This window comes from Equus quagga, chromosome 9 (assembly GCF_021613505.1).
Source record: "Equus quagga isolate Etosha38 chromosome 9, UCLA_HA_Equagga_1.0, whole genome shotgun sequence".
Classification (NCBI taxonomy): domain Eukaryota; kingdom Metazoa; phylum Chordata; class Mammalia; order Perissodactyla; family Equidae; genus Equus; species Equus quagga.
The window spans coordinates 92,481,556-92,505,925 of record NC_060275.1 but is presented as its reverse complement, the minus strand read 5'-3'; the positions used below and the strand labels follow the sequence as shown (position 1 = coordinate 92,505,925).

The following is a 24,370-nucleotide window of genomic DNA, read 5'->3' as shown; positions in this document are numbered from 1 at the left end:
TGTATATCTACATATCTGTACATATATCTATATGTGCACTATCTATATAACTCTATCCATGTAATATCTATATAATTCTATAATTATAATTCTATCTGTATAATATCTACATAATTCAATCTTGGTTCACCTGTAATTCTGCTCCACAATGGAGTTATGCTGTCGGCCACGGGCTTTTATCCAACATCTTGTCTAATTTAAGCCTTTTCATCACTTTGTGAGTTAGATATTGTTTCTACCATATTTACAGATGAGGAAACTAAGGCTCTGTTAAGTGACTTGCTCAAAGTCATGCCACTAATAAGTGGCAAAGCCTTTAATTAAACCCAGGATCCCTCCTACAAAACCATCGATCTTAACTCCCACGTGTCATACTGACATATGTCATATATAACTCTACTGGAACAATGTCATGTTCTAAAGGTATAATATACCATCCAGCACCATGTCAAGGAAAAAGCAGTATAAAATAATGACACTTATATTTTTGCAACTTTGTCAAAGTTGATTGACCATACACATGTTCTCTACTTCCTCCTGAAATCAGAAATCACAATAAGATCATAATAAATGGTTGAGCGTTTTTAGGGGTAGGTGGGGTGAGGTGGAGGGAGGGAAGCCGCCACAAAGACAATGAAAACTGAAGAGAAATCATAGTGACAAAATTTTGGAAACTAGAAAGTGGAAGGATGAGTGGTAACTCACTTAGCAGACCAGGAATCTGGACCTTAAGCCAGTAGTGGGGATGCTCAAAAGCAACCTGGTTTACTCCCCACAGAGCCACCAAAAGTCCAGGAATTGGTATCACTAAGTACTTCTGGAAGCAGAGATGAAGTATGGCTGAGAATAGGAAGAAATTTATCTATTAAGCAGCAAAGCAATGTGTCCCTCTCCTACCCTGACAGAAGACTGGAGGGTTATTCCCTGGAAAAGATAGAACATCAGGCACAGTTTATCGTGAAGGTTCTGTAATGAAAAGAGTGGTGAGTAGGTGAAAGCTTACATACTATCTTAGTTTCCTATTGTTATTATAGCAAATGACCACAAGTTTAGTGGTTTAAAACAACACAAATTTGGTATCTTACAATTCTGGGGTCAGAAGTCTACAGGAGGTTGTCAGGGCTGTGTTCCTTCTGGAGGCTCATGGAACAATCCATTTTCTTGCCTTTGCAGCTTCTAGAGGCTGCCCTCATTCTTGTGCTTGTGGCCTCACCTCACTCCAACCTCTGCTTCTGCTGCCACATCTCCTTCTCTGATTCTGACACTCCTGCTTCCCTCTTTGTCTTATAATGACCTTTGTGGTGGCATTGGGCCCACTGAGTAATCCAGGATAATCTCCCTGTCTCAAGATCCTTAATTTACTCACATCTGCAAGGTTTCTTTTGCCACATAAGTGTGCGTATTCACAGGTTCTGGGCATTAGGATATAGACAACTTTAGGGAGCCATTATTCTGCCTACCATGCATACAAAATGTTGAGGCCTTTAGCGCTCTCTTTCTACTCAGTACGTAGAATGCTGGCAGCCAGATTTATTTCCTCCAAGAAGGAAATTAGAAGATTTTTTTTCTGGAGAGTCTGACTAACCCAAAAGAAAGGATCTAAAGACATAGGAATTCCCCAATGAATGGTCAAGTCAAATGATGAGTCCCCAGTTCAGGTACACAGAGGTGCCAATCAGCTTTTTAGTGAGTGCCCCTTTCTTAAATACAAGCAGGCAGTCAAGGATCACCAGACAAAAAATACAGTGATCAAATGAACAAGTGGGAGAAAAGAACATTGGGTGAAAAAGACGAAACAGAGAGTTTTTAAAAATATATTTATACATATATAATTAATGTCCTCATAAAGATGAAACATGCATGAAGCAAAGAAAGATATTAAGAACAGCAAAGAACAAGAATAAGCTTTTAGAAATTAGACTTCAAAATATGATAGTAGAATCAAAAGAATCAATGTTGATCAAAAAATCAATAGAAGATTTAGAAAATCTTCTTATTCAATCTTCTATTGAATAAGTTTAGTAAGTAGCCAAGACAGCAGAGCAAAAGAACAGAAATTGAAAATATGAGAAAAATATAAGAAAACCCAGAAGATTAGTTCAAGAATCACTTGAACACCTGACTAATAGGAGCTCCAGAAAAAGAGAACTTAGAAAACAGAGAGGATGAAATTATCAACAAATAGACTATTAAAATTTCCCCAAATTGAAGGACATAAGTTTCCAGATTGAAAGAGTCTATCCAATGTTCAGGATTGTACCTGAAAATAGACTCACACCAGTGCACATCATGAAATCTTAGAATACTGCAGACAAAGAAAAGTTCCTAAAAGCAACAAGAAGAGAGCAAAAGAGTTCACGTACAACAGGTCAGGTATCAGAATGGATTTAGGTTTCTCAAAAACAACACCAGAAACTAGAATCAAAGGAGCAATGCTTTTAACACTCTGAGTAGAAATGATTTCCAGTCTAGAATTATTTATTAATATAAACCATTGACTAAGTGTGAAGATATGATAAAAGCCTTTCCAAACTGCAAGATCTCAAAATGCATATCCCACATGCACCCATTCTTAGGATGCTTCTGGAGGAGAGGTTCTACCAAAAGAGCTAGTAAACTAAGGATCCAAGACACAGAGGAGCCAACTCAAGAGACGTGAAAGCAGTCTCAAGGATGATGGTGAGGGGATAGCCCAGAATGACAGCAGTATGCCAATCACAGACAGCAACCAGTCCACCAGGGGGTAAGTCTCTGTGGAGACTCCAGGAAAGATGTCTCCACAAAGATGTGACTAAAAGCATTTGCATATCTCAAGAGGTTGAATATTCTGAAAGGATATTTAGATGATTAGAGGAGAGCTTGGAGATTGGTAATAAATACATAGAGAACTAAGAAAACAAAACAAAGACCCCATGACACAATTATTAAATCCAAGGAAAACAAAAAGTTGGGCAAGAAAGGAAAAGGAAGCTTAAATCTTATTTGGATCAATTGTGATAGTTTCACACAATGATGTCAATACTAAACTTTGATCTAATCAAATTTATGATACAACAATTTTGGGATGACGGGGGAATAGAAAGTGTGCATGTATGTAGCAGTAGTAATTATAGAGTTGGGAGAAATCTGTGCAATGGATATAAATTCTTCCATAGTGGCAAATCAGTAATGCCTAAACATAAATAGAAAGAAATAGCACTAAATGCCTGATATTTGGAGATATGGAGGTTAATTCCAAAAGAAAGCTAGGAGAGTTAGATGCTGTTGCCTCTGGGGACCAAGGAAAGGGAGAGCAAAGGACGGGGCAAGGAGGAAACTGCTGTTTTTTCCAGAAAAGTCTTGTAGAACAAGTTGATCCCTTAAACCACATGAATATGTATAACTTTGAAAAAATAAAAACTAAATTTAAAAATAATTCCTTTTCTACCATAGTGTCAAATGCCCATAATTAAAGGACAGATCTCATGCTCCTTGCCAAGAATAGACTTCTTATTGAGTTATACTGCGTAGCAATCATCCAATATCTTATTTCTTGGTCCTGAGTGTTCTTTACGTAGAAATATATGGAAACAAAAGCATAAGCAAGATGGATTCACTGAGTTCAGAATGCAATGGAAACTCCCCTGAATAACTGAAGATCTGCTCTTCATAATGCCATCGAAACTTCTGAGAGGCATTTATGTTCTTGTCCTTCATCTTTATTCAAAACACTCCTCTGAGTCTCCAGACAAGAATTCAGTTAGAAGATTATGAATATACATAAGAGCTTTGTTCTTTAGGATTCTTAAGTGCTATAATGGTCAGTATTATCAGTAGACATAAACTTTTTTTCCCCTATTCTATGTACCATAATTTTTCCCAAAAAATTTTGGGTGGATTGTCCAGACCCTTTATTTCCATGTGTTTAACTGGCACTCAGTGTCTTGACAAAGCAATCTGTTTCATCTAGGAAAGTAACTGGAGGCTTTTCTTGATGAATTATCTCAGAGGAGGAGGTTTGAAAGGATCTACTGAGCTGAAAGCAGAGGAGGAGGAAGAGACTGAGGATGGAGTCCCTTGGACTCAGAGTCCCAGTGAGAATGGAGGCAGGCAGCTTCTAGGGGCTCCAAGTTTCTGCTACACAGCTTCTCCCACGTAGTCCTGCAGGCCACTTTCTTGCTGTTTTGGTGGTTTAGGGAAAGTGAAAACCAAGCTCTCCACACTGGATAGAACCAGGCTACTCTAGCCAGGGCTGAAAAGGTTGTGGAAACAGTGTCGGCAGGAAAGAGGGTGACAACAACCCCCCTGCAGAGGGGCAGCCGCTGCCAAATGGGTCACCTCTAATTGCTACCAGGACTAGAATTATCCACTTGAATTGCAGCCCTAGCAGGCCCTGCATTTTCCTCTTCCCTTCTTCCTGGACCAACCCATGTGTCTCTGCCACATCCTCTTCTCTAATTTCTTCTCCTCTGTACTATCTCACTCCAGGATCCAACATTGTCCTTTAAGCCTGTCCTCCTCTCCCTCTTTCTCTTGTGTTCTGCTCTCTGACTGGTCGAAGCAAGGATTTTGGAGCAGTGAGGTCAAATGCTCCTAGAGATGTGTTTTTAAAAAAATTACTCCAGGCCTCAGCTTTATCACCTCTCTCTGTATATTTTAAAAGGGTTGTTATGAGGATTGAAGCAACGTATGCTTGTGAGAGCACCTAGTACAGCTTCCTCTTCAAACCTTTTTGGAACAAAGCAGAACATCTATCTATCTATGTACCTATCTATCCTTCATATATACATGCATTTATATATATATATATATATATATACACACACACACACATATATACATACACAAATGTATAGCAATATGTCGTAGTACAGGTTGCACAGCAGACTCTCAATAAAAGTGAGATTCCCTCCCCTCCTCCTCTCCAGTCCTATTAACATAGGATTTACAGTCGCCCCCCCCACCCCCACTCTCGTGGGCTCTGGAGGAAATACCTCATTGTTCCTCAAAGGTTTTTCTTTTTCCTTTCACTCATTATCTTATTCTTACCCCTAGTTTTCTTCTCACTTCTCCTTGTCGAGCTCCTATCTTCCTTATTCATTTTCTTTTGTACTATCAGGAAGTTTCTGAATTCAGGCCGTGGCCCATAAATAGTTTGAGAGATCCTTGCTCCTCAAAGTGTGGTCCAGACAGACCAGTAGCATTACCTGGGAGCTTGTTAGAAATGCAGACTCGCACGGCCCACCTCAGACCCACTGAATCAGAGTCTGCATTTTGCGTGATCGCCAGGTGATTTGTGTACACATTTGAGAAGCAGTCCTCGACAGCACCTCCAGGTTTCTGTCAGCTGAGACCAAACTCGGGAAGATGGCATGGAGACTCCTAGAGTTAATAACCAAGCCTCCAGATGTTCTAAGTGACCTGACAATTAATGAGAAAATAATTACTACTCAAACCACATCCTGTGATTGTTATGGTTCAATGTAAGATGAAGTCAAGGGCTATTCTGAAGACTTAGAAAGAAATGTCTGTGGTAAGGCTATTGAAATGTCAATATTGATATTGAAATCAGTCATTCAGATACTCTGCTTGAAGCAATTAAGGATTTCCTCTCTGATGCAAGAGTTTGTTTTCTGTTTTAATAATATGTTTGAAATACGACTTTTTTTCTTGAAAAAAATTTCGTATAAAATGTTTCTGCTTGAGATTGCTAAATGTTAATTAAAATGTCCATTTCTTCAAAGCAAAAACTACATCAAAAAACATTTGTCATAGTACTAAGATTCTTCAACAAGAATTTGAAGCATCTGAAGTTTCAACTGTAAAAAGTGATATCTTCTGTAGAAAAAAATAGACAAATCATAGCAGGTGACCTTAATCTCTGTATTGAGCCCCAGGAAGAGGAGACACAGTGGGTCTGAATCACAATCTTGATTTTTTCAAAAAGAACAAACAAAAATTCAAAACTATATTAAGTATTCTAAAACAGTTTTAAGAAAGAGAAAATTGTAGCCCTGGAAGAAAAAGGACTCCGTGCCAATTCACAAGGGAACCATGAGTGTGAGACATTCTGTACTTATTTCTAGCCATATAGGGGGGACTCTGTAAAAATACAGAGGGAATGAAATAAACAACACATTTCCCACCAAATATAAGAAAGTATGTCTTTACAGAAGAGAGTGGTAGGGTCACAGAGTGACATTATTAACTGTGATGGGACACTCTTGATTCTATTTCCTGAGACACTTTGTACTGACTTGAAGGTAAAATAACCAGGACCTCAGAGAGAAACACAGGCAGTTTATGCAGGAAGTTTCTGGGATGACTCATGAAGCACTGACTCATCTTGAGATACAAGATGAATGGACCCTGCTGGAGCAATTCCAGCCCTGGTCATCCCTGCTGAAGTTATGACCAAACGTGTGTACTATAAATACAAGCCTGTTGGAATAAATACAGTATATGAAGTAAAAGGGGAAAACACTCACCCTTTTCAATCCAAAGTTTTTTGAACTGCTTTAAGTTTTTGTTGGAAATGAACTTATAAACTGCCAACTCTAAGAAATCTAGCATTTCTAGTTTTGATTCATTATGAAAAGTACACACTAGAGACAAAAAGAATCAACATTAGAATACAACAATGAAAGTTATTTCTCTTCTCGTCAATACCATGCTGATAAAGAAATCACTCATTTTCAGAGTGGGAATCATTTCAGGATAGGAAATTGGAAAAGAAGATGAGAAAACTATCTCAATCCACTGAATACAACCGTCGTCACCCAGAGCTTTATCTAATCCATCCTATTTTCTGAACTCATCTGCTTCTGATGCTGATAATCTTCAAGGGATCCACTCATTTTAAGTTCCAAAGACTCTAGACTCTTTCCTGCACTGGTCTGTACATGGTCTAGATCTGGACACCAACCAATTTTGAAAAACCAAGTTATGAAGATAATACAGCTCTCTGATGTGAGCAAGAAGATTCAGAGGTTGTCTCAAACAAAGACCTTGCTACACTTCTGGAAGTAGAACAAAGTCCTGAAAATTCTGTGTTGAATGCATGCTCAACCCAACCTCGACGCCAAACTGTGTCACTTAATTGATTATCCAGTCATATGTGGTAGTGGGCTATAGCCAGTGACTTAATTTCCTTTGTATTTTAGAATCTGGAGATTTACAGCAGCAATAATCCTGTTGAAGAAAAGTTCTTCTCATTTCTTAAAGTCATTTACTTCACTAATGTCTTTAGAAATAGAGATGTCCACAGATGCGGAAAAAAAAGAGAATTTTAGTTAAATCGTTTGGTATAGAACATCTGGCAAAATCACTCCATCAATCAAAATGCAGGGATGATGGAAGAAACTGGCTCTATATTTTTGAGAACGTTCTGTAACTGATCCCAAAAGATATGGTCATCATGTGCAGTGTACTTTATATTTGGGGATGATCAGTGACTTTTTCAGTAGACATCACAGCATACTCCATTGAATTTTACTATTGTTCCAGTGTCAAAACATTTCTCTTTGAATTATTTCTTTTTTCTTTCTTCTTAAAGACAATAGCTACCATATGACATGCTTATGCGTGTCGTGGTTAGTCTTTACCCTTTTGCCCTTTGAAATGTTTAAATTAATGTGACCTTAAGAAGTAGTATGAAAAGTTAGACTTGGTGATTTCCCGTGATTCTTCCTTTATTCACTGACATAACATAAAGACTTATATTTGCATCACACTTTACTTATTATAAAACATTCTTAAATATATTAGTCTTTGGCGACTGAAGGAATGACTGCAAGAAGACAGAATGCATGGTTTTAAAAATCTAAGCTTTTCAAGAGCTTAAAGACATGGATTGAAACTCCATCGCCTCAATTTACTCACTGAGTGAGCTAGGGCAGGTCATTTGATCCCCCTGAGCCTAAATGTCCTCATCTGTAAAATAGGGATAATGAGACAGACTTCAGAGAGTTGTTGCAAGGATTAAGCAAGGTAATGTAGGTAAAAGACAAGGCACAGCGCCTGGCACGTAGGAAATGCTCAGTAAGCTGCAGCTCTTAGTACATCACACGATCCTCCAGAGGTCAGTGATTGAAGTGACTAAGACTCTAACATTACAGGATGTGCCCAAGGCTACACAGCTAATACTTAGAGACCTGGGACTAACACACATGAGAGCTGACTCTAAATCTCATGCTTTTTCCTGTAAGAAAGGCTCCCTCCTGGCTTCCATTTTGAGTTGAACGACTGTTTTACAGCTGCTTCTCTTCTGAAGTTGTGATATGCCCAGGCCATGACAGCTCTCCTGCTTCCATGGTCTATACAAGCCAGGTTGAGATGTGATCCCAGACTGTGGGTCTTCCTGCACTTTTGTTTTGCCATCTGTAAACACTGCAAGATGCTTCACTTACTCTTACCATTTTCTGTTCATGTTCTGACTCTAAAGAGGTTTGTTTAAGAATGTCGGCAGGCTAATGGTGTGGTGAACCTAGCAATTTGAAATCTCCGTGTCAATATTTATTTTCAGCCACTGGCACAAATAACTCAGAAGAATTTATTACTTTTGACAGAGCATATCCATTTCTCCATAATTCGGAGGTGTTATTTTGTTTATCAATAAAACTATTGTGTGCTTTTGTGATAAGGTTACTTGCAGTCTTTGATGACTTGAACATGTTTAGCCGCAATGAATGTGGGACCTCTGGATTGATAATTCGAGAAGGAGCTGTTTGCTGTCCGTTCATTTACGCCGATGGGGTAATAAAGGTGCAGAATGTGTCCTAAGATGTGCTTGGTCAACTTGGTACCATTTGGAAACACATATTTCATTTGATAGCATTTATAAATCACATATTTTCCCCTCAGAATAACTTGCAGTGTGAAAATGCTTCCATATGTTAGAAATGGGTCTCTCCATTTTGCTGAGGGAGTGGGGAAGGGAAATACGGTCTAGGTTTCACGGCAGGTTGAAGATAAATATTGTGCAGACACATGCACAGGTTTAAAACGCACAGGTCAAAGTTAATTTTAAGTAATTCTCTAGTGTATTCTGTACTGCTAAAATTAAAGAAGTGATTTTGACACAAAATAGCATATTAGTAAGAATTAAATCATTCCTCACAAAGACTATTAATAAGTCAATATGGCTGAAATACAGCTTTATATATTGAATTCAGATAAATTTAAGCTCTTCCTCTTCAGTAAAGAAGCACATGATTTTTAAATTCCTTCACGGATTCCAAGGACACAGGCCAGACGGAGAAGCTTGATTACAACTTCTTCCAATTCCAAGTCACTTTTCCTTAAACTTATTCCCCTTTGTCCTGAGCCTTTGAGCAAGCAGGAGAAAAGGCTCCTTGTTTTCCCGTTTCCACAGGAATAAATGGATGTTATTCCACTGAGAACAGGACCTCGGAGGCCTAGGCAGGAAGAAAGGAGCAGCATTGTCACTCAAGGCACTCACAAGCCCAGGAGGCCTGGACCTCATTCTCCTCTTGGGAACTCGCAGAAGCCCCGGCAAGCCAGCATTCACCCTCGCTGAAATGCCCTGCTGGCCCTCAGGGCACAGAAATGGCGCAGGAATACTGCGATGCCTGAGGCAGATGGTTCTGCACAGATCTTACTGCGTTGATTTAGAACTAGTCTGGGAGAAGTAAAGGCCAGGTAGCAATGTATAAACCTTACCAGAAACATTTTGTTCATTGTGCTAAAGAAAATTACAAGAGAAAAACTTTCACTCTTCAAACTTATACAACTTCAAAAATTCTCAAGAAAACTGAGAACAATCCTTTATATTTACCCATTTTCTTCCCTTCAAGCTTTCATGATCATTGAATTATTATGACAAGTCAAGATGAAAGGATTAGAGGAGATATTGTTACTATGCGATGTCTTTTTTTTAAAAAAAGATGTTTTTTATTCTAGGAAAATATACATAACAATACTTTTTTAATGTCCCATTCAGTGACATTAGGTATATTCACAGTGATGTGCAACTATCACCACCATCCATTGCGAGAACCTTTTCGTCAACCCAAACAGAAACTCTGTACCCATTAAATAGTAATCCCCATTCCCGTCTCTCCCAGCCCTTGGTAAGCACTGTTATTCTTTCTGACTCTGAATCTGACTATTCTAGGTACCTCATACAGGTGGAATCATACAATATTGGTCTTTTGCTGTCTGACATTTCACTTAGCATATTGTCTTCAAGGTTCATCTATGTTGTAGCACGTGTCAGAATTTCATTTCTTTTTAAGACTGAATAATATTCCATTGTATTTATATATCAAATTTTGGGCCTTCTTTTTTAAAATCAGCTTTTCCTCATTTGCCTTTTCCTCTTTTCTTCCATTTGGTTCCATATTTATCTCTAACACTCACCTTTTTTGCCTCCCCACACATTTTCCTCCCTCCACTCTTCCCATTTCTCTTTTCCCTGCTCCTTTGTACACTCATCATTTTCTCTACATGCTTAATATTAGGATTATTACACATCAAATAAATACTCTTTTTATGAATATTTAAAAAAATGAGATAAAACAAATTTATCCCATCTTAATTTTTTTATCCATTTTAGGTACTTTTAATAATGATGGCCCTTATATCATAAAATTCTTAGATAATGTAGATTGAAGTATAGCCTCAATTCTCTGCACTAACTACTAACTTTGAGTAGATTAATTCGCTCCTCTGGATTCAGTCTCCTAATATGTAAAATCAGTTGGACTATGTGATCTTTGAAGCCCTAATAGTCAGTGATTTATTAATATCAATCACTTGGAGGAAATTTTGGGGAAAAAAGCATTGATTTATTTAATAAAAATTAATTGCCTGCTATGAGCAAGTAAATGGACAATAACCATATTGCAAGTTTCAGGTTTAAAATGTGAAAGAAATGTTCACAAAAATGGAAAGAAGTTTGGCACATCTATTATGATGTTTTCTGAACACTTGTTTTCTGTATCTTTGTTTTTCTCATCTTAAAATTTGTAGGTAGAGTTGTTTCTACAACTCCCCCTAAATCTACTTTGCTTCATCTCACTATCAAAACAATTGCTTCTACTAGTTAACTTTAGCTTTTTCAGTTTTCAAAAAGAAAAACGGCAAATAGCACCAAACCTTTCATCCACACTTGAGAATGACACCCTTTATAACAAAGTTAGTCTTGTTGAACAAACAGAAGTAGCAATGGTGTGTTTTACCCATGCTCAGCAGACAACAGCACGCATACACACAAATCTTTATCTGCAACTTCATTTCTCTGCAGACAACTAAAGTTTAACACAGCTGACCCTAGACCAAAATGGTCCATTTCCAACATTTGAAGATTTTCTCCTTACTTTGCTCTCTTCTCTCTAGATGGCAACATCCCTCTTTATCACAAATTACCTTCTTTTATCAGAACAAGAAAGGATTTGGTGCCAATTACTTAAATCAGTCATTATATAGGTATGAAGTATGGCTTTTCCATCCAGATGGATCCCTCCTCCAGAGGGAGGACGAAGTTATTGAGCTGTAGTTTCTGGAGGTCTGGTAGTTTCAATCTGCTGAGGGGAAGGAATTTGTGTCCTGTTAGCCTTCTGTTCTTTTAGGACCTGAAGCCCATCCTGCAATGATACAGGCCATTTATAAAATCCCTTCCTTCTTTCTCCTGTTTGAGTATACAGGCCGTGTCCTATCTCCTCAGTTCCAATTTAACCCCTGTCCTCCTTCGGGCTCGACTCACAGATGCATGTTTTAGGCTCTTTTGGTGTTGCTTTAGTTAATATCAAAAGACATCTGCAGACTGTCACACCTTCTTAGAAGTCTAGATCTGAGTCCTCTGACCTCTCGCTTGTTGACTGCCATCCATGGGGGATAAGATCGCTGATCGCTGGGTAGAAGAAATGCAGCTTCTTACTGAATATAGGTATTTACTGCATTTTGAAGCCCAGCTTTTGGATATTATGCTAGATGTGCCAACAGACTTCATTAAACAGCAACTGAGGGGCTGGCCCCATGGCCTAGTGGTTAAGTTTGGTGGGCTCTACTTCGGCAGCCTGGGTTCGGTTCTCAGGTGCAGACCGACACTACTCATTGGTGGCCATGCTGTGGTGGTGACCCACATACAAAAGAGGAAGACTGGCACAGATGTTAACTCAGGGACCATCTGCCTTAAAGAAAAAGAGGAAGATTGGCAACAGATGTTAGCTCAGGGCCAACCTTCCTCACCAAGAAAAAAAGAAAGCAACTCAGTTGTGAAACTTACCTTACCTAAAAGTTAAGATTTCAAGTCAAGTTAATGATTTAATATAATAGTTGAGTCAGCACTTTGAATAGAGTCCTCAGTTAAAATAAAAAGATGAATTATAATACTGACTATTATTTAGCCCCTTTTTAATTTAGAGTTTTAGATAGTGCTTTTTTATTTTGTCAAAACCCAAACTCTCTCTCCAAGGTCATATCAGCCCAGTTCCAAAAATGGTACATTGCCATCTTTCACCCTTCGTGCAGCGTAAGAGATCTGGACTGTGCAGTTATTTAAGTTTAAAAGAAAACTGCTACGCCAGGAAGCAGGCCACCTGTTCTGGGCTGATGTGTTTGCACTGATACAGCTGCATTTTCTCACCTGTTTCTTTTAGAGTCAAATACACCCTTTTGGAAGACAGTTGGATGTGGTTAGTAGTTTATATGGAAATTAACTAATGACTTCAATAACAACACATTTTAAACAACTGAACCACAAATTGAGTTCAAGGGTCAGCCACACTCAGGCCCTTCACAGGCGCTTAGCTGAGCATCTATTTTGTGCCCCCATAAGAGGAAGTGAGCGTAGCTGAAAGCATGGGCTCTGGAGTCAGGTTTCTTGGTTAGGGTCTTGGCTCAGGACCTCAGCTGTGAGGTCTTGACATTATCTATCTCATAGGGCTTTCATAAAGAAATGAGCTAACACATGAAAAGTGCTTAAAACAGTGTCTGACATACAACAAACACTCCATAAATGTGATTTGTTTATAAGTGACATATTAACACTGTGGTGTGGTCCAGGGTATAAACCCAGTTTGCAGCTCTCAAAGGACTTGTACAACACAATTGAGGAGACAACGTCAACCTGAATGAAATAATTATGGGCAAATCATAGAATCTTAGTTTTGAAAGGGATCTTATAGCCCCTAGTGGAACTTACCATCTAAAGTGTCTAGAACATCTTCAATACATGGCCTTCCATGACACAGCATATCAATAAGGGTTAAAATGTATGCTATTGCTGGAGCTCACTAGCCCACATGTGATGCACACTGGTATATGTGTTAAGCGTGTGCCAAGATCTTGGCCCTTCATCCCTCAAGGTCAGCCTCCTGTCTTTACTCCCAAAGTGTTGTGCACATTTGAGATTCATCTATGTGGTTACACATATCAGTAATTCATTCCTTTCTACTACTGAGTAGTATTCCAGTGCATGAATCTACTACAATTTGCTTATCCACTTACCTGCTTATGTACGTTTGGGTTGTTCACATGTTGGAGCTCATAGGAATAAAATCTGCTGCAAACATTCTTGTGCAAGCTTTTTGTGAACAGATCATTTTCATAGCTCTTGGGAAAATACGTAAGAATGGAATCGCTAGATCATAGGATAGGTGTAGATTTAACTATATAAGAAACTGCCAAACTATTTTCTAAAGTGGTCACACTACTTCACAGCAATGAATGGCAGTTCTGGTTGCTCCACATTCTTCCCAACACATAGTTTCATCAATATTTTTAATTTGAGCCATTCTGGTGGATGAGCAGTGATATCTCACAGTGGTTTTAATTTGCATTTCCCTGATGACTAATTATGTTGAGCATTTTTTGATGCACTTATTGGCCATTTGCATATTCTCTTTTTGAAATCTCTGACAGATCATTTGCTATTTTTTAATCAAATTGTTTATATTGAGTTCTTTACATATTCTAAGTCCTTTTTCGGATCTATGTATCACAAATATTTTCTCCCAGTCTTCTCTCTTCTTTTATTAATGTTATCTTTTAAACAACAGATATTTTTAATGTTGACAGTCTAATATATCTATTTTTTATGATTAGTACTTTTTGTGCCTGACTAAAAACTGCCTATTCCACTTTTTGTGAAGAGATTTTCCTATGTTTTCTTCAAGAAGCTTTATAGATTTAGCTTTTGTGTTTTAGTCATCTTCCATCTAAAATTAATTTTTGTGTAAGGTAGGGAATGAGGTTCATTTTTAGTAACCTGTCTATCCATTTGTGCCTGGACTATTACAGAAAAGACTGTCATTTCCCCCCTTGAATTATCTTGGTATCTTTGTCAAAAATCAATTCCTATATGAATGGATCAATTTCTGGGCTCCCTCTTCTGTTCCAATGAGCAACTATTTATCCTTATACCAATATTATACCATCTTGATTGTTAGAGCTTGAAATCCAAAAGCGTAAGTTGTTAATTTTATTCTTCTCTTTCAAGATTGATTTAGCTATTCTACATCCTTTGCATTTTCTTATAAATTTTAAATTAGCTTGTCAATTGAAAAAAAATGCCTGCTGGAATTTTGATTGGGATGCCTTGACTCTCTAGATCAGTTTAGGGAGGATAGACATCGTAAAAATATTGAGCTTGCCAATTCATGGATTTAGTTCAATCTTCTTTAGCTTCTCTCTGTAATGTTTAGTTGTTTTAAGTGTACTCGTCTTGCACATATTTTGTTAAATTAATCCATAAGTATTTCCTTTTTTTCTATCATAAAGATACTTTGAAGATTTCAATTTCTAATTAGTCTTTGCTAATATACAGAAATATAGTTGTTTTTTGTATATTGACTTTGTATGCTGTTATCCTGTGACCTTGGTAAACTCATTTGTTTGTTCAAGTGTTTCTTTTTTTAGTAGATCCCTAAGGATTTTTCTATACTGACTATCAATAATCTGTGAATAAAGATAGTTTTACCTTTTTCTTTCCAATATGTAAGGCTTTTTCTTCTTTCTCTTAACTCACTACATTGGCTCGAACCCCCAGTCCTATTCCATGATGTTGAATAGAAGTGATTATGGTGGACATCCTTGTTTTCTTCCCAATATTTGCAGGGAAGTGTTAGTCTTTCATGGATAGTAAAGTTACTTACTATGTTAGCTGTCAGTTTTTTGAAATGTTCTTTACCAGGTTGAGAAAGTTCCCTTCTATTCCAAATCCTTTTCAAGTTTCTTCTACATGAGTGGGTGTTGAATTTGTTTATATTATTTCTGGACCTTTCTGACAGTGTTATTGATAATAGTCCCTTATTATCTTTCTAATATCTATAGGACCTATAATCACACCCTCTAAATCATTCCTAATATTGATAATATGTTTTCAATCTTTTATTGATTAACCTAGTTAGGGGTTTATTAATTTTATTAATGTTTCAAGGAAATAGCTTTTGGGAATTAAGGATGAGCAGACTATTTCCTCCTAGTTTTGGTTTTAGGAATAGGAAAAATGAAAGGTTTTTTTGAAGTCCAACTTCAGAAATGTGATTAGAGATGGCTTTGGGCAGCCATGGCTTAAAAACAATTACAGTAAAATACACATACCATAAAATTTGCCATCTTAATCATTGTTAAGGTCCAGTTCAGTAGTGTTAACTGCATTTACATTGCTGCGCAGTCTCCAGAACTCTTTTCAACTTGCCAAACTAAAACTCTATACCATTAGACAATAACTTCCTATTCCCCCTCCCAGGCCTGGGCAACCCCCATTCTGCTTTCTGTCTCTATGAATGACTACTCCAGATATCTCATATTAATGGAAACATATAGTGTTTATCTATTTGTGACTGGCCCATTTCACTTAGCATAATGCCTTCAAGATTCACCCATGTTGTAGCACATGCCAGCATTTCTTTTCTTTTTAAGGCTGAATAATATTCTATTGTATGTATACACCACATTTTGTTTATCCATTCACTTGTTGATGGACACATGGGTTGCTTCCGCCTTTTTGTTATTGTAATAATGCTGCTATGAGATTTGGTGTGCAAATATCTATTTGATTTCTTGCTTTCACTGCTGTTGGGTATATACCCAGAAGTACAATTGCTGGATCATACAGTAATTTTATTTTTAGTTTTTGAGGAACTGCTGTACTATTTTCCCCAGCAGATGCAGCATTTTACACTCTCACCAACAGTGAAAAGGATTCTAATTTCTCCGTATTCTTGATAACACTTGTTATATTCTGCTTTTTGGACAGTAGCCATCCTAATAAGTGTGTGGTGGGAAAATGAAATTCAAGCCATTGTATGTATTTTCCAAATCCTCACACATGAACCATCTATCAGGGAGACTTATTATGGAAAGGATTCCTTTACTGGCTGGGAGCCTCTACATGATTAAGTCTAACAGAATATGAGTTCTCTCCTCCTTAATTATTTTTAAATGGCCTATATTTTTTCTACCAATCTGTGCCTTTAAATGCCAGTGATGGTTCTGCAGATAGAACAAAATTCATTTGAGTCTCTTTGAGGCTCCTTTTTGGTGGAAGAAAAGCAGAAATAAGAAAATGTGTAGGTCTTCTGCCTTTAATCCTACTTCACTTAACTATGCACCATCAAAAGATTTCGTGTTGTCTATGTAGTATCACTGCTTTAGAATCACAAAAAAGGAAAGCTAATACAAATCTATTTCGAGAGGCAAACAATGTATATTTTTTCACGTTATCTTTTCATATGAAAAGCATTATTTAGTTGTATACCACTGGATTCCCTTTCTCATGGCCGTATGTTTATTTCCCAGCCGTTAAATTCTTTTGGTGTTCTAAATTAAGTACATTCATGAATGTTCACAGAATATATTTAGAGGAAATAGTGCTTTTGCAAGAATCTAAATGTAATTTGTGTTTTATGGTTTAGGTTCAGAGGAAATTTGATGGCACAGTAAATAGGCACAGTTTAGCTTTTATATTTATATTTACTAAGCTCTCAGGTGGATTCAGTGCCTTCTGAAACCCTCCAGAGGACTGTGGCTAAAATGCAAAGAATGATGTTGAATGCAGCCAAGTCAGAACATTATGGAATAGAACCACTTTTTCTTTCACCCAGAAAGTTGAAAAAGAATCATTAGCTTAGTTCTTGTTACTGAATTCCTCAGAAAACACACAACAGAAAACAACCTTGGGAGAAAATCATCTTTGCATTTCCAGTGTCTAATATAGCACCCAGTACTTGGTAGATATTCAGTAAAAATGCGTTGAATAAATAAATGGTTGAGGGCATTAATCTGTTTCTTGACTTGCAGGAAATTGTCTTGACATTAGGATCAGAACACATCCAGAAAATCATGGCCAAAGTGAGATATAATAAAGAATATATCTGGTTTTGTCCCTCATTCCTTGCACAGAACTTCCTGACTTGTAGTTGTGTATCTTTGTTATGCTAATGAGATGACTCATGGTGGGCCCTTAGATCATTTCACGGAAGGGGTTGGCCTCAGCAAAGAGACCAAGCACCTATTTAGAGGGTTGGATCTTCCAGCCCTACTCCCTACCCCTAACCTCCAGGGAAGAGAGAGGGACTGGAGATCTAGTTCAATCATGGCCAATGATTTAATCAATCATGCGTATGTAATGAAATCCCATATAAAAACTCTGCACATCCAGCTCAGTGGAACTTCCTGGTTGTTGAACTTAGTGATACACTGGGAGAGTGGTATACCCTGGCTGCATGGGGACTGAAGCTCCTGTACTCAGGACCATCCTAGATCCTGCCCTGTGTATCTCTTCATCTGGCTGTTCATTTGCATCCTTTATAATAAAACGTTAATCATAAGTATAGTTTTTGAGTTCTGTGAGTTGTTCTAGCAAATTATCAAACCTGAGAGGGTTGTGGGCAGTTGAATTTGTAGTCATCCAGGCAGAAGTACAGGTGTCTTGGAGCCACCAGAAATCTGTAGCTGGCATCTGAAGTGAGGCAGTCTTGTGAGATTGAGCCCTTAACTTTTGGTGAAGTTAGTGAAGTTAGTCCTCACTAACTCTGGGTAGTGTCAGAATTAACTTGATTTTAGGACACCCAGTTAATGTCAAAGAATTGGTGTGAGAACACACAAAGAAAATCAGGAAGAATCCCAATTTATCTTGAGTATCTAGAGAGAAGTTTTCCTGATATATCATGATCAATAAAAAAATTAAACATCATAACACTAGGAATCATGGATTTTATGAGACAGCTGCACATAGCAGGAAGTGTAATGAATGTAGCCTTTAATAACTACATAACCTTGGAAAAATCACTTGACTTTGAGGATTCCCACTTTCCACATCTTTAAAAATAAGGATAATGACGCCTACCTGTAATGATTAATTTTATGTGTCAACTTGGCTGCACCACAGTGCCAGATATTTGGTCAAACATTATTCTGGATGTTTCTCTGAGGATGTTTTTGGATGAGATTTACGTTTAAATTGGTGGTCTTTGAGTAAAGTAGATTGCCTTCCATAATGTTGGTGGGCCCCTCCAATCAGTAGAACAAAAACACTGACCTATCCTGAGCAAGAAGAAATTCTGCCAGCAGACCACCTTTGGACTTCAACTACAGCATTGGTCGGCCACCTTGGTCTCCAGCCTGCTGGCCCACACAGTAGATTTTGGACTTGCAAGCCTCCACAATCATGTGAGTCAATCCGCTAAAATAAATCTCTATCTTTATCTCTATCTCTACTTCTATGTCTATGTCTATCTTTATCTACCTATCTGCACACACACACACACACACACACACACATAATATCCTGTTGATTCAGTTTCTCTGGAGAACCATGACTAATACATTATGTCACCTGGTTGTTGTGAAAATTAAATGAGGTAATGTATTTGAAACCCCTTTGTAAATTTTAAGGCATTATGAAACATGGAGATGGGTAAGTCTGCCTAATGCATGTAATGTGTACGTACTAAACTTTGTTAAGGCATTGTAGACATATAAATTAATGTTTACAAATGTGGTCTCAGGTCAATATTATAGAAAAAAGGATTTGAAATATCACACAAGAAGCTGCAAGACAGCAACAAGTAAGGCGAGGACCCTAGCGGCTGTAGGCTCTAGACTAGTATAGCATCTGTTGCCGAAGAGCATAAACTCCACGTGGACAGGAAACCACAACTTAATTGGCTGAGTTCAACTTACATACCCAGCATCTGGCACAGTGCTTTGCAGTCATCGTCCACATAACTGCTGAAGAATAAGTGTCTTTTATCTATGTGATCACCCAAAAAGTTCATTTTTGTGAGTGACTGGGTAGAAAGAGTTAAATACCTCAGAGTTAACATAAAGCACTTTAGCATATAGCATGGAGGGTCAGAAAGTACACATGTGTTGAATCTGGTCATTCCCTCAGAAGAGTCAAATGTCAATTAATCATGGTCTGTATGCTAGAAACTTAGTCTGGCTGGGGGTAGGCCAAAGCCACAAACTCAGAATGCCTTGGTGAATAAATCCACAGCTAGATCTCATTCTCTGAAACTAATGGCTTTGCTTCCCTGGACCTTTGCTGAACTTCGCATAATAACAAGGTGCAAATATAGCTTAGAAGAAAACTCAGGGCCACTGCGCTGAATGAATACTTTTACACCCCAGGACAGTAACTGGAATGCTATTTAGCAGCATAGCAAACACTGCCCAGTGTTATTTGTCAACCGAGATCTCCAGAGGACACTGCTTGTAGCAATCTGGATTGCACTAGCGTGCTTCGCAACTTTATGGATTGTGGTTTATGTGGGAAGATATTTTGAGACTGGGCTGTGGAAGAATATGGTTGCTTTCAAAACATTCTAGGCAAAAGCTTCAGCCTGAGAAGGGAGACCAGACTTCTAGTCTTGTTGGTATTTTGGGAAGTATGTCATCATAATGATATTTCCAGGCTGCTCTGGATATGGCCAGTAAGAAAGAGAACATTAAGACAGTCTGCCTTAAATTAAAACAACAATGGGATACTATTTTTTCATTTATAAAATTGGGAAAGAACTTTTAAACTAATATGCAATAATCCTGGGAATATACCCTACACTGCTCATTGGAATGGCATGTGGCAAGAAAAAAATCTTAAAAACATGCATATCATTTGACCCCACAATTCTACCTCTAAAAATGTATCCCAAGCAATTAATCTTATCTTTGCAGTGATTTATCTATTAGCTTATGTTAAACACACTATTATTTAGTAACAGTAAAAAAATTAGAAATAAATGAAATGTCTTACAATAGGGAATTGTCTAAAGGAATTTTGCTACATCCATATACAGGAATAGCGTAGAACTATTAAAAATAAGTTGCAGAAGAATATATAATGACATGGAAATTTGTTCATAATCTATTATTAAGTTAAAAAGCAGTTTAAAAAATACTGTATACAAAATAAGTCTATTTTGTTAAAAATCAATCAAAAGAATAATCTGGACGTGTGCATAGGAGAAAAGGCTAGTAGACATTAATTGTCAACAGCAACTCTCTTTGGGTGGTAGGCTTACGGTGATTTTTACCATCTCCTTTATGCCCCCCCCCCACCAAATTTTCTATAATAAATATTACATCAGCAATTGGGGGAGAGGAAGCTTTAAATATTTCAAATAAAATGAGCAGCAAACAAAATATCTATGGTGAATTATGATTGTCCACAAAGAGAGGAGCAAGAACATTTCACAGTGCTATGATCAAACCCTGACACATTCCAGGACTTTACGTTCTAAGGCAGCTAGTTCAAAATAATTTATATGAGCCCTGGTGGTACAGAATGGTCTTAAAAATTTATGCTGTTTTCACTTAATACGAAGTATTTTCTACCCATGCTATGCTAAGCCTTGAACAGCATGGAGTCACTTTGCATAGCTCCAGGAACTGATACAGAGAGATGGCCTGACACATTCACACGAATGTTAGCACATAGATGCCACCTTGCAAATGGAAGATTTCAGGCCATGCGCCAACACTCACCATGCCACTGAAATCTAAAACTGTGTCTATAGAAAAATAAATAAAGAGCTTGTAGCCGACATTCATACATGTACAGATCCATCACAGGTTATTAGGAGAAATTAGAAATGTCTGGGGTAAATCCTTGGCCTCTGGGGGGTGGTGATGTCATCTGTGACAGCCTTTTCTACAAGCGTCCTTTGCTGTCCCTGACAGAATGGATTGGCAGGATCATCTTGTCTATTCATGTCAACCATCTGCCACTAATTGATGCAGCTGGCTGAGTTGTGGATTTGAAATTTAAAAAAGACTGATGGTGAAAATGGCTGCAAGGTGGATAGTTTAGTCTGCATGAGTGCCCATCATGTGAAATGTGACACTTTTCCCTGTCTGTTCCAGCTTTTTCTGGACCATAAAAGGGAAAGAGCCAAGGACATATTTATTTTGCTTACAAATGAATGAGCCAGCAATCCAGACAAAATTAGGCTTAAACTTTAAGTCCAAAAGTGAACCATTAGCGATAGGACAGGAGAGACAGTGCCAGACTAACTTAAAGCTACTCTCAGCAAATCCCCCCTGGAGCTGATTCAGCCTTGCTGGATGGGTGTTTTGAGTTACACAAAATCTAGCATACTCTAGAAAAATGAGAGCATCTAGAAGTTTAAGCACATAAGTTTCAGAATGACAACTCCAAGAAATATGCATTCTTCATAGTCTTTCATAATCCTTTAGAAACCAATAGTGAATCCAGGTTAACCCACCCTAAGCATCACTATCATGTCTATTCTCAGAGTTTAAAAATGAAAGATTGCAAAGCATGTCACAGCCAGACTTCCCCAGCCCACCACTCTTCTGGGAAAACAAATTGACAGGAAGTCACAGAATACACGACCCATTAGCCTGACTGACTCACCTTGCTGTGGCTGGTCCTCCAGAAGCTTCAGTTTATAGGTGTGCAGGCTGTTGAACAGGTGGCTGCTGGCTTTTCTTTGTATGGTAGACATGGTACTGGCAATATGACTGTGGCTCCAGTATCACTAGGGCATTTCCTTCCCTTTGCCGGTCACCTAAAATGGTCTTCACAAGACACCCAGAACCACAGATGTACACGCAGACCCTGTCCTTGCTTGTAAAATATGTACTTCTCTAAGAAACGTCTGAGTGTTTCCCAGTCATGATTCTTGACATAAATATTTACCAATATAACTTCCCCTACATATAAAGATGCCAATTCATTTGAATAAAAACACGACTTAATTCTTCTTTCATTTCAAAGCACACTGAAACTTTTCTCTTCTGGTGTAAAATCCTACCACGTAGCTCTTTCTAACAGTTTGCCGTTTTGGCAGTTTTTGACTCCTTCTGCTCACATGAATCTAATGCCCCAATTATTTAGAGAAGACTGCTAGAGTAATACACACACAGAAACGTGCTGCTGAGTTAAATCAAGTGATTTCTAAGTCTGGTCTGTTACCCTCCGTGACAGCTGAAAGTGAACAGTTCTTAAGGGAGGCAGGAAGGAGGAGGAGCCAAGTGGACTAGCTCGTTAGCATAAAGAGGCAGGCCAGAAATGGCATTGGAGTTGCTTTGAATAAAAGTGACCAAAGCAGAGATTCTAAAAAGATGCCCTGACATTACAGTAATTGCATATCTGACTTCTGCTACTTTGTTTGTAATTAAAACAAAAGCTCAAAGCAGAGGTTATACCCTGTGGATAATCATTTGTACTTGCAAAATCTAAAGGTTGTAAGTGGAACTGGTAATGAGCTCATGGAAATGTACTGCTGGAACTTTCAATTTCTGTAAACACCTCCGAGTCTTCAGGAGGGAGCACTTACAGAGCAGCCTGCCTGCCAAGGCAACTATTTGGTGTTCTGGAAGAAAAATAAACAAGCAAAACACTTTCTTTCCAGAGATCTATCTCTGTTTCTCCTTAGATTCTCTGTTGCTAACTCTAGAGCACAAGATAAAACTAATGCCAGCGTTTTCTTGTGCTGAAATAGCACATTTCATTGAAATATTGGACATAGTTCATATTTTATTGAAATACTCATTGAAATAATAGCATATTTTATTATTGTTTAAAAACAAACCAGAAACACCCTTCACTTCACTTGGGAGCCTGCTCCATCTGAAGTCATGATGAGTGCTGCAAGAGCCTGCCCTTCAAGATTCACAGCTCTTTGTAGATTCAGAAAGGTGATAGGCAAAGACGAAGAAGAAAGACAGAGCTGTTCAGCCTCAAAATCAGGATCCTGCAGCTTCCTGGGCGTGTTTGAAAATTGGTGCTAAACTCAACACGCTAGCCAGATCTGAGTGGGCATCCTCATTTTAGTTTGGGGCAATTAACAATTCTCCAAGCATATTCTGAGCTATGGAAACTCTAATGAAATGAGTGATTGCTCTTTTATAATTCCTCTGAGTTATTAAAGTGCCTTTATTATTTTAATAGTGTATCTATTGCAGATTTAGGTCCTTCACAGTGTAACAGGTTATGGAAGTGTTTAGCTGCTTGGAAAGAGATTCCTGTTATTAGAGAAACATAGTTTCTGCTTTAAATGGCTGGTATTTATCTCCTGCTTCACAATAGTCATGGTGGAAGGCTGAGGCATTTTCCAGAATGACATAAAGCTATCAACATTCTGTCAAGTTGTGGACCTCACTAATAAGCACATTATTACATCAGGAGATCAAATAACCTGCAAAACTGTAAGCAAGACCCTGAGAGAAATGGATTGTCTAAAAAATGTTTTATAGTGAGAAATTTAAAAAACTATATGAATAAGCAGAGAGAATAGCATAATACGCCCTATGCACCCTTCACTTGGATTCAATCCTTATCAACCCATGGACTAACTTGTTTTAAATCTGTGTTTCATCACAGTCACTTTCCCCTCTCACTCCACCGCTGGATCCTAAATATCACTGACTTCATAAATATTTCAATATGTTTTTCTAAAATGCAAGGACTTTGAAAAATAGAACCATAATAAAATTGTCACCCTTTAGATGATTAAACATGATTCCTTAATGTAATTAAATATCCAGGTGGTTTTCTTATTTTCCTGATATCTCATAAGTTTTTTTTAAATTTTTATATTTTATTCAAATTGGGACCCAAAGGCCCACACATTGTATTTGGCTCATATAGCTCTTAAGTCTTTTTCATTCTCTAGGTTCCTCTCTGAGAGAAAATGTTCCTTGGGGGTTAATATCTACATTTACCCTAATTTGTGTCTGATTTTTCAAGGAAGCCCCCTGGATGCCCTCATTTTTCTTACCCATGCATGGGTATAAAGCTTGGAAAAAGGAGAGGAAAAAGAATGGTCATCTGACTGTAGATGCTAAAATGGCCAGCTTTCTGGGACCAAGTGCTCCCATTGGTGTACTGTATAATCTTAAACCAGGTACTTAACATCTCTGCGTTCGTGTCTTCATTTGTCAAATAAAACAAATATCT

The 24,370-nt window shown here is 37.9% G+C and overlaps 1 protein-coding gene across 2 annotated transcripts in view; it reads right to left on the bottom strand.

Moving 5' to 3' along the window:
- Window positions 1–22,384, bottom strand: part of RANBP3L (RAN binding protein 3 like) — a 46,328-nt gene extending 23,944 nt beyond the window's left edge. For both annotated transcript variants that reach the window (XM_046671022.1, XM_046671023.1), the window contains exon 1: window positions 21,824–22,384. In XM_046671022.1, coding sequence (XP_046526978.1) covers window positions 21,824–21,914 — 91 coding nt within the window. In that variant the 5' untranslated portion in view covers window positions 21,915–22,384. The remainder of the gene's footprint in view (window positions 1–21,823) is intronic.
- Window positions 22,385–24,370: the final 1,986 nt, after the last annotated feature.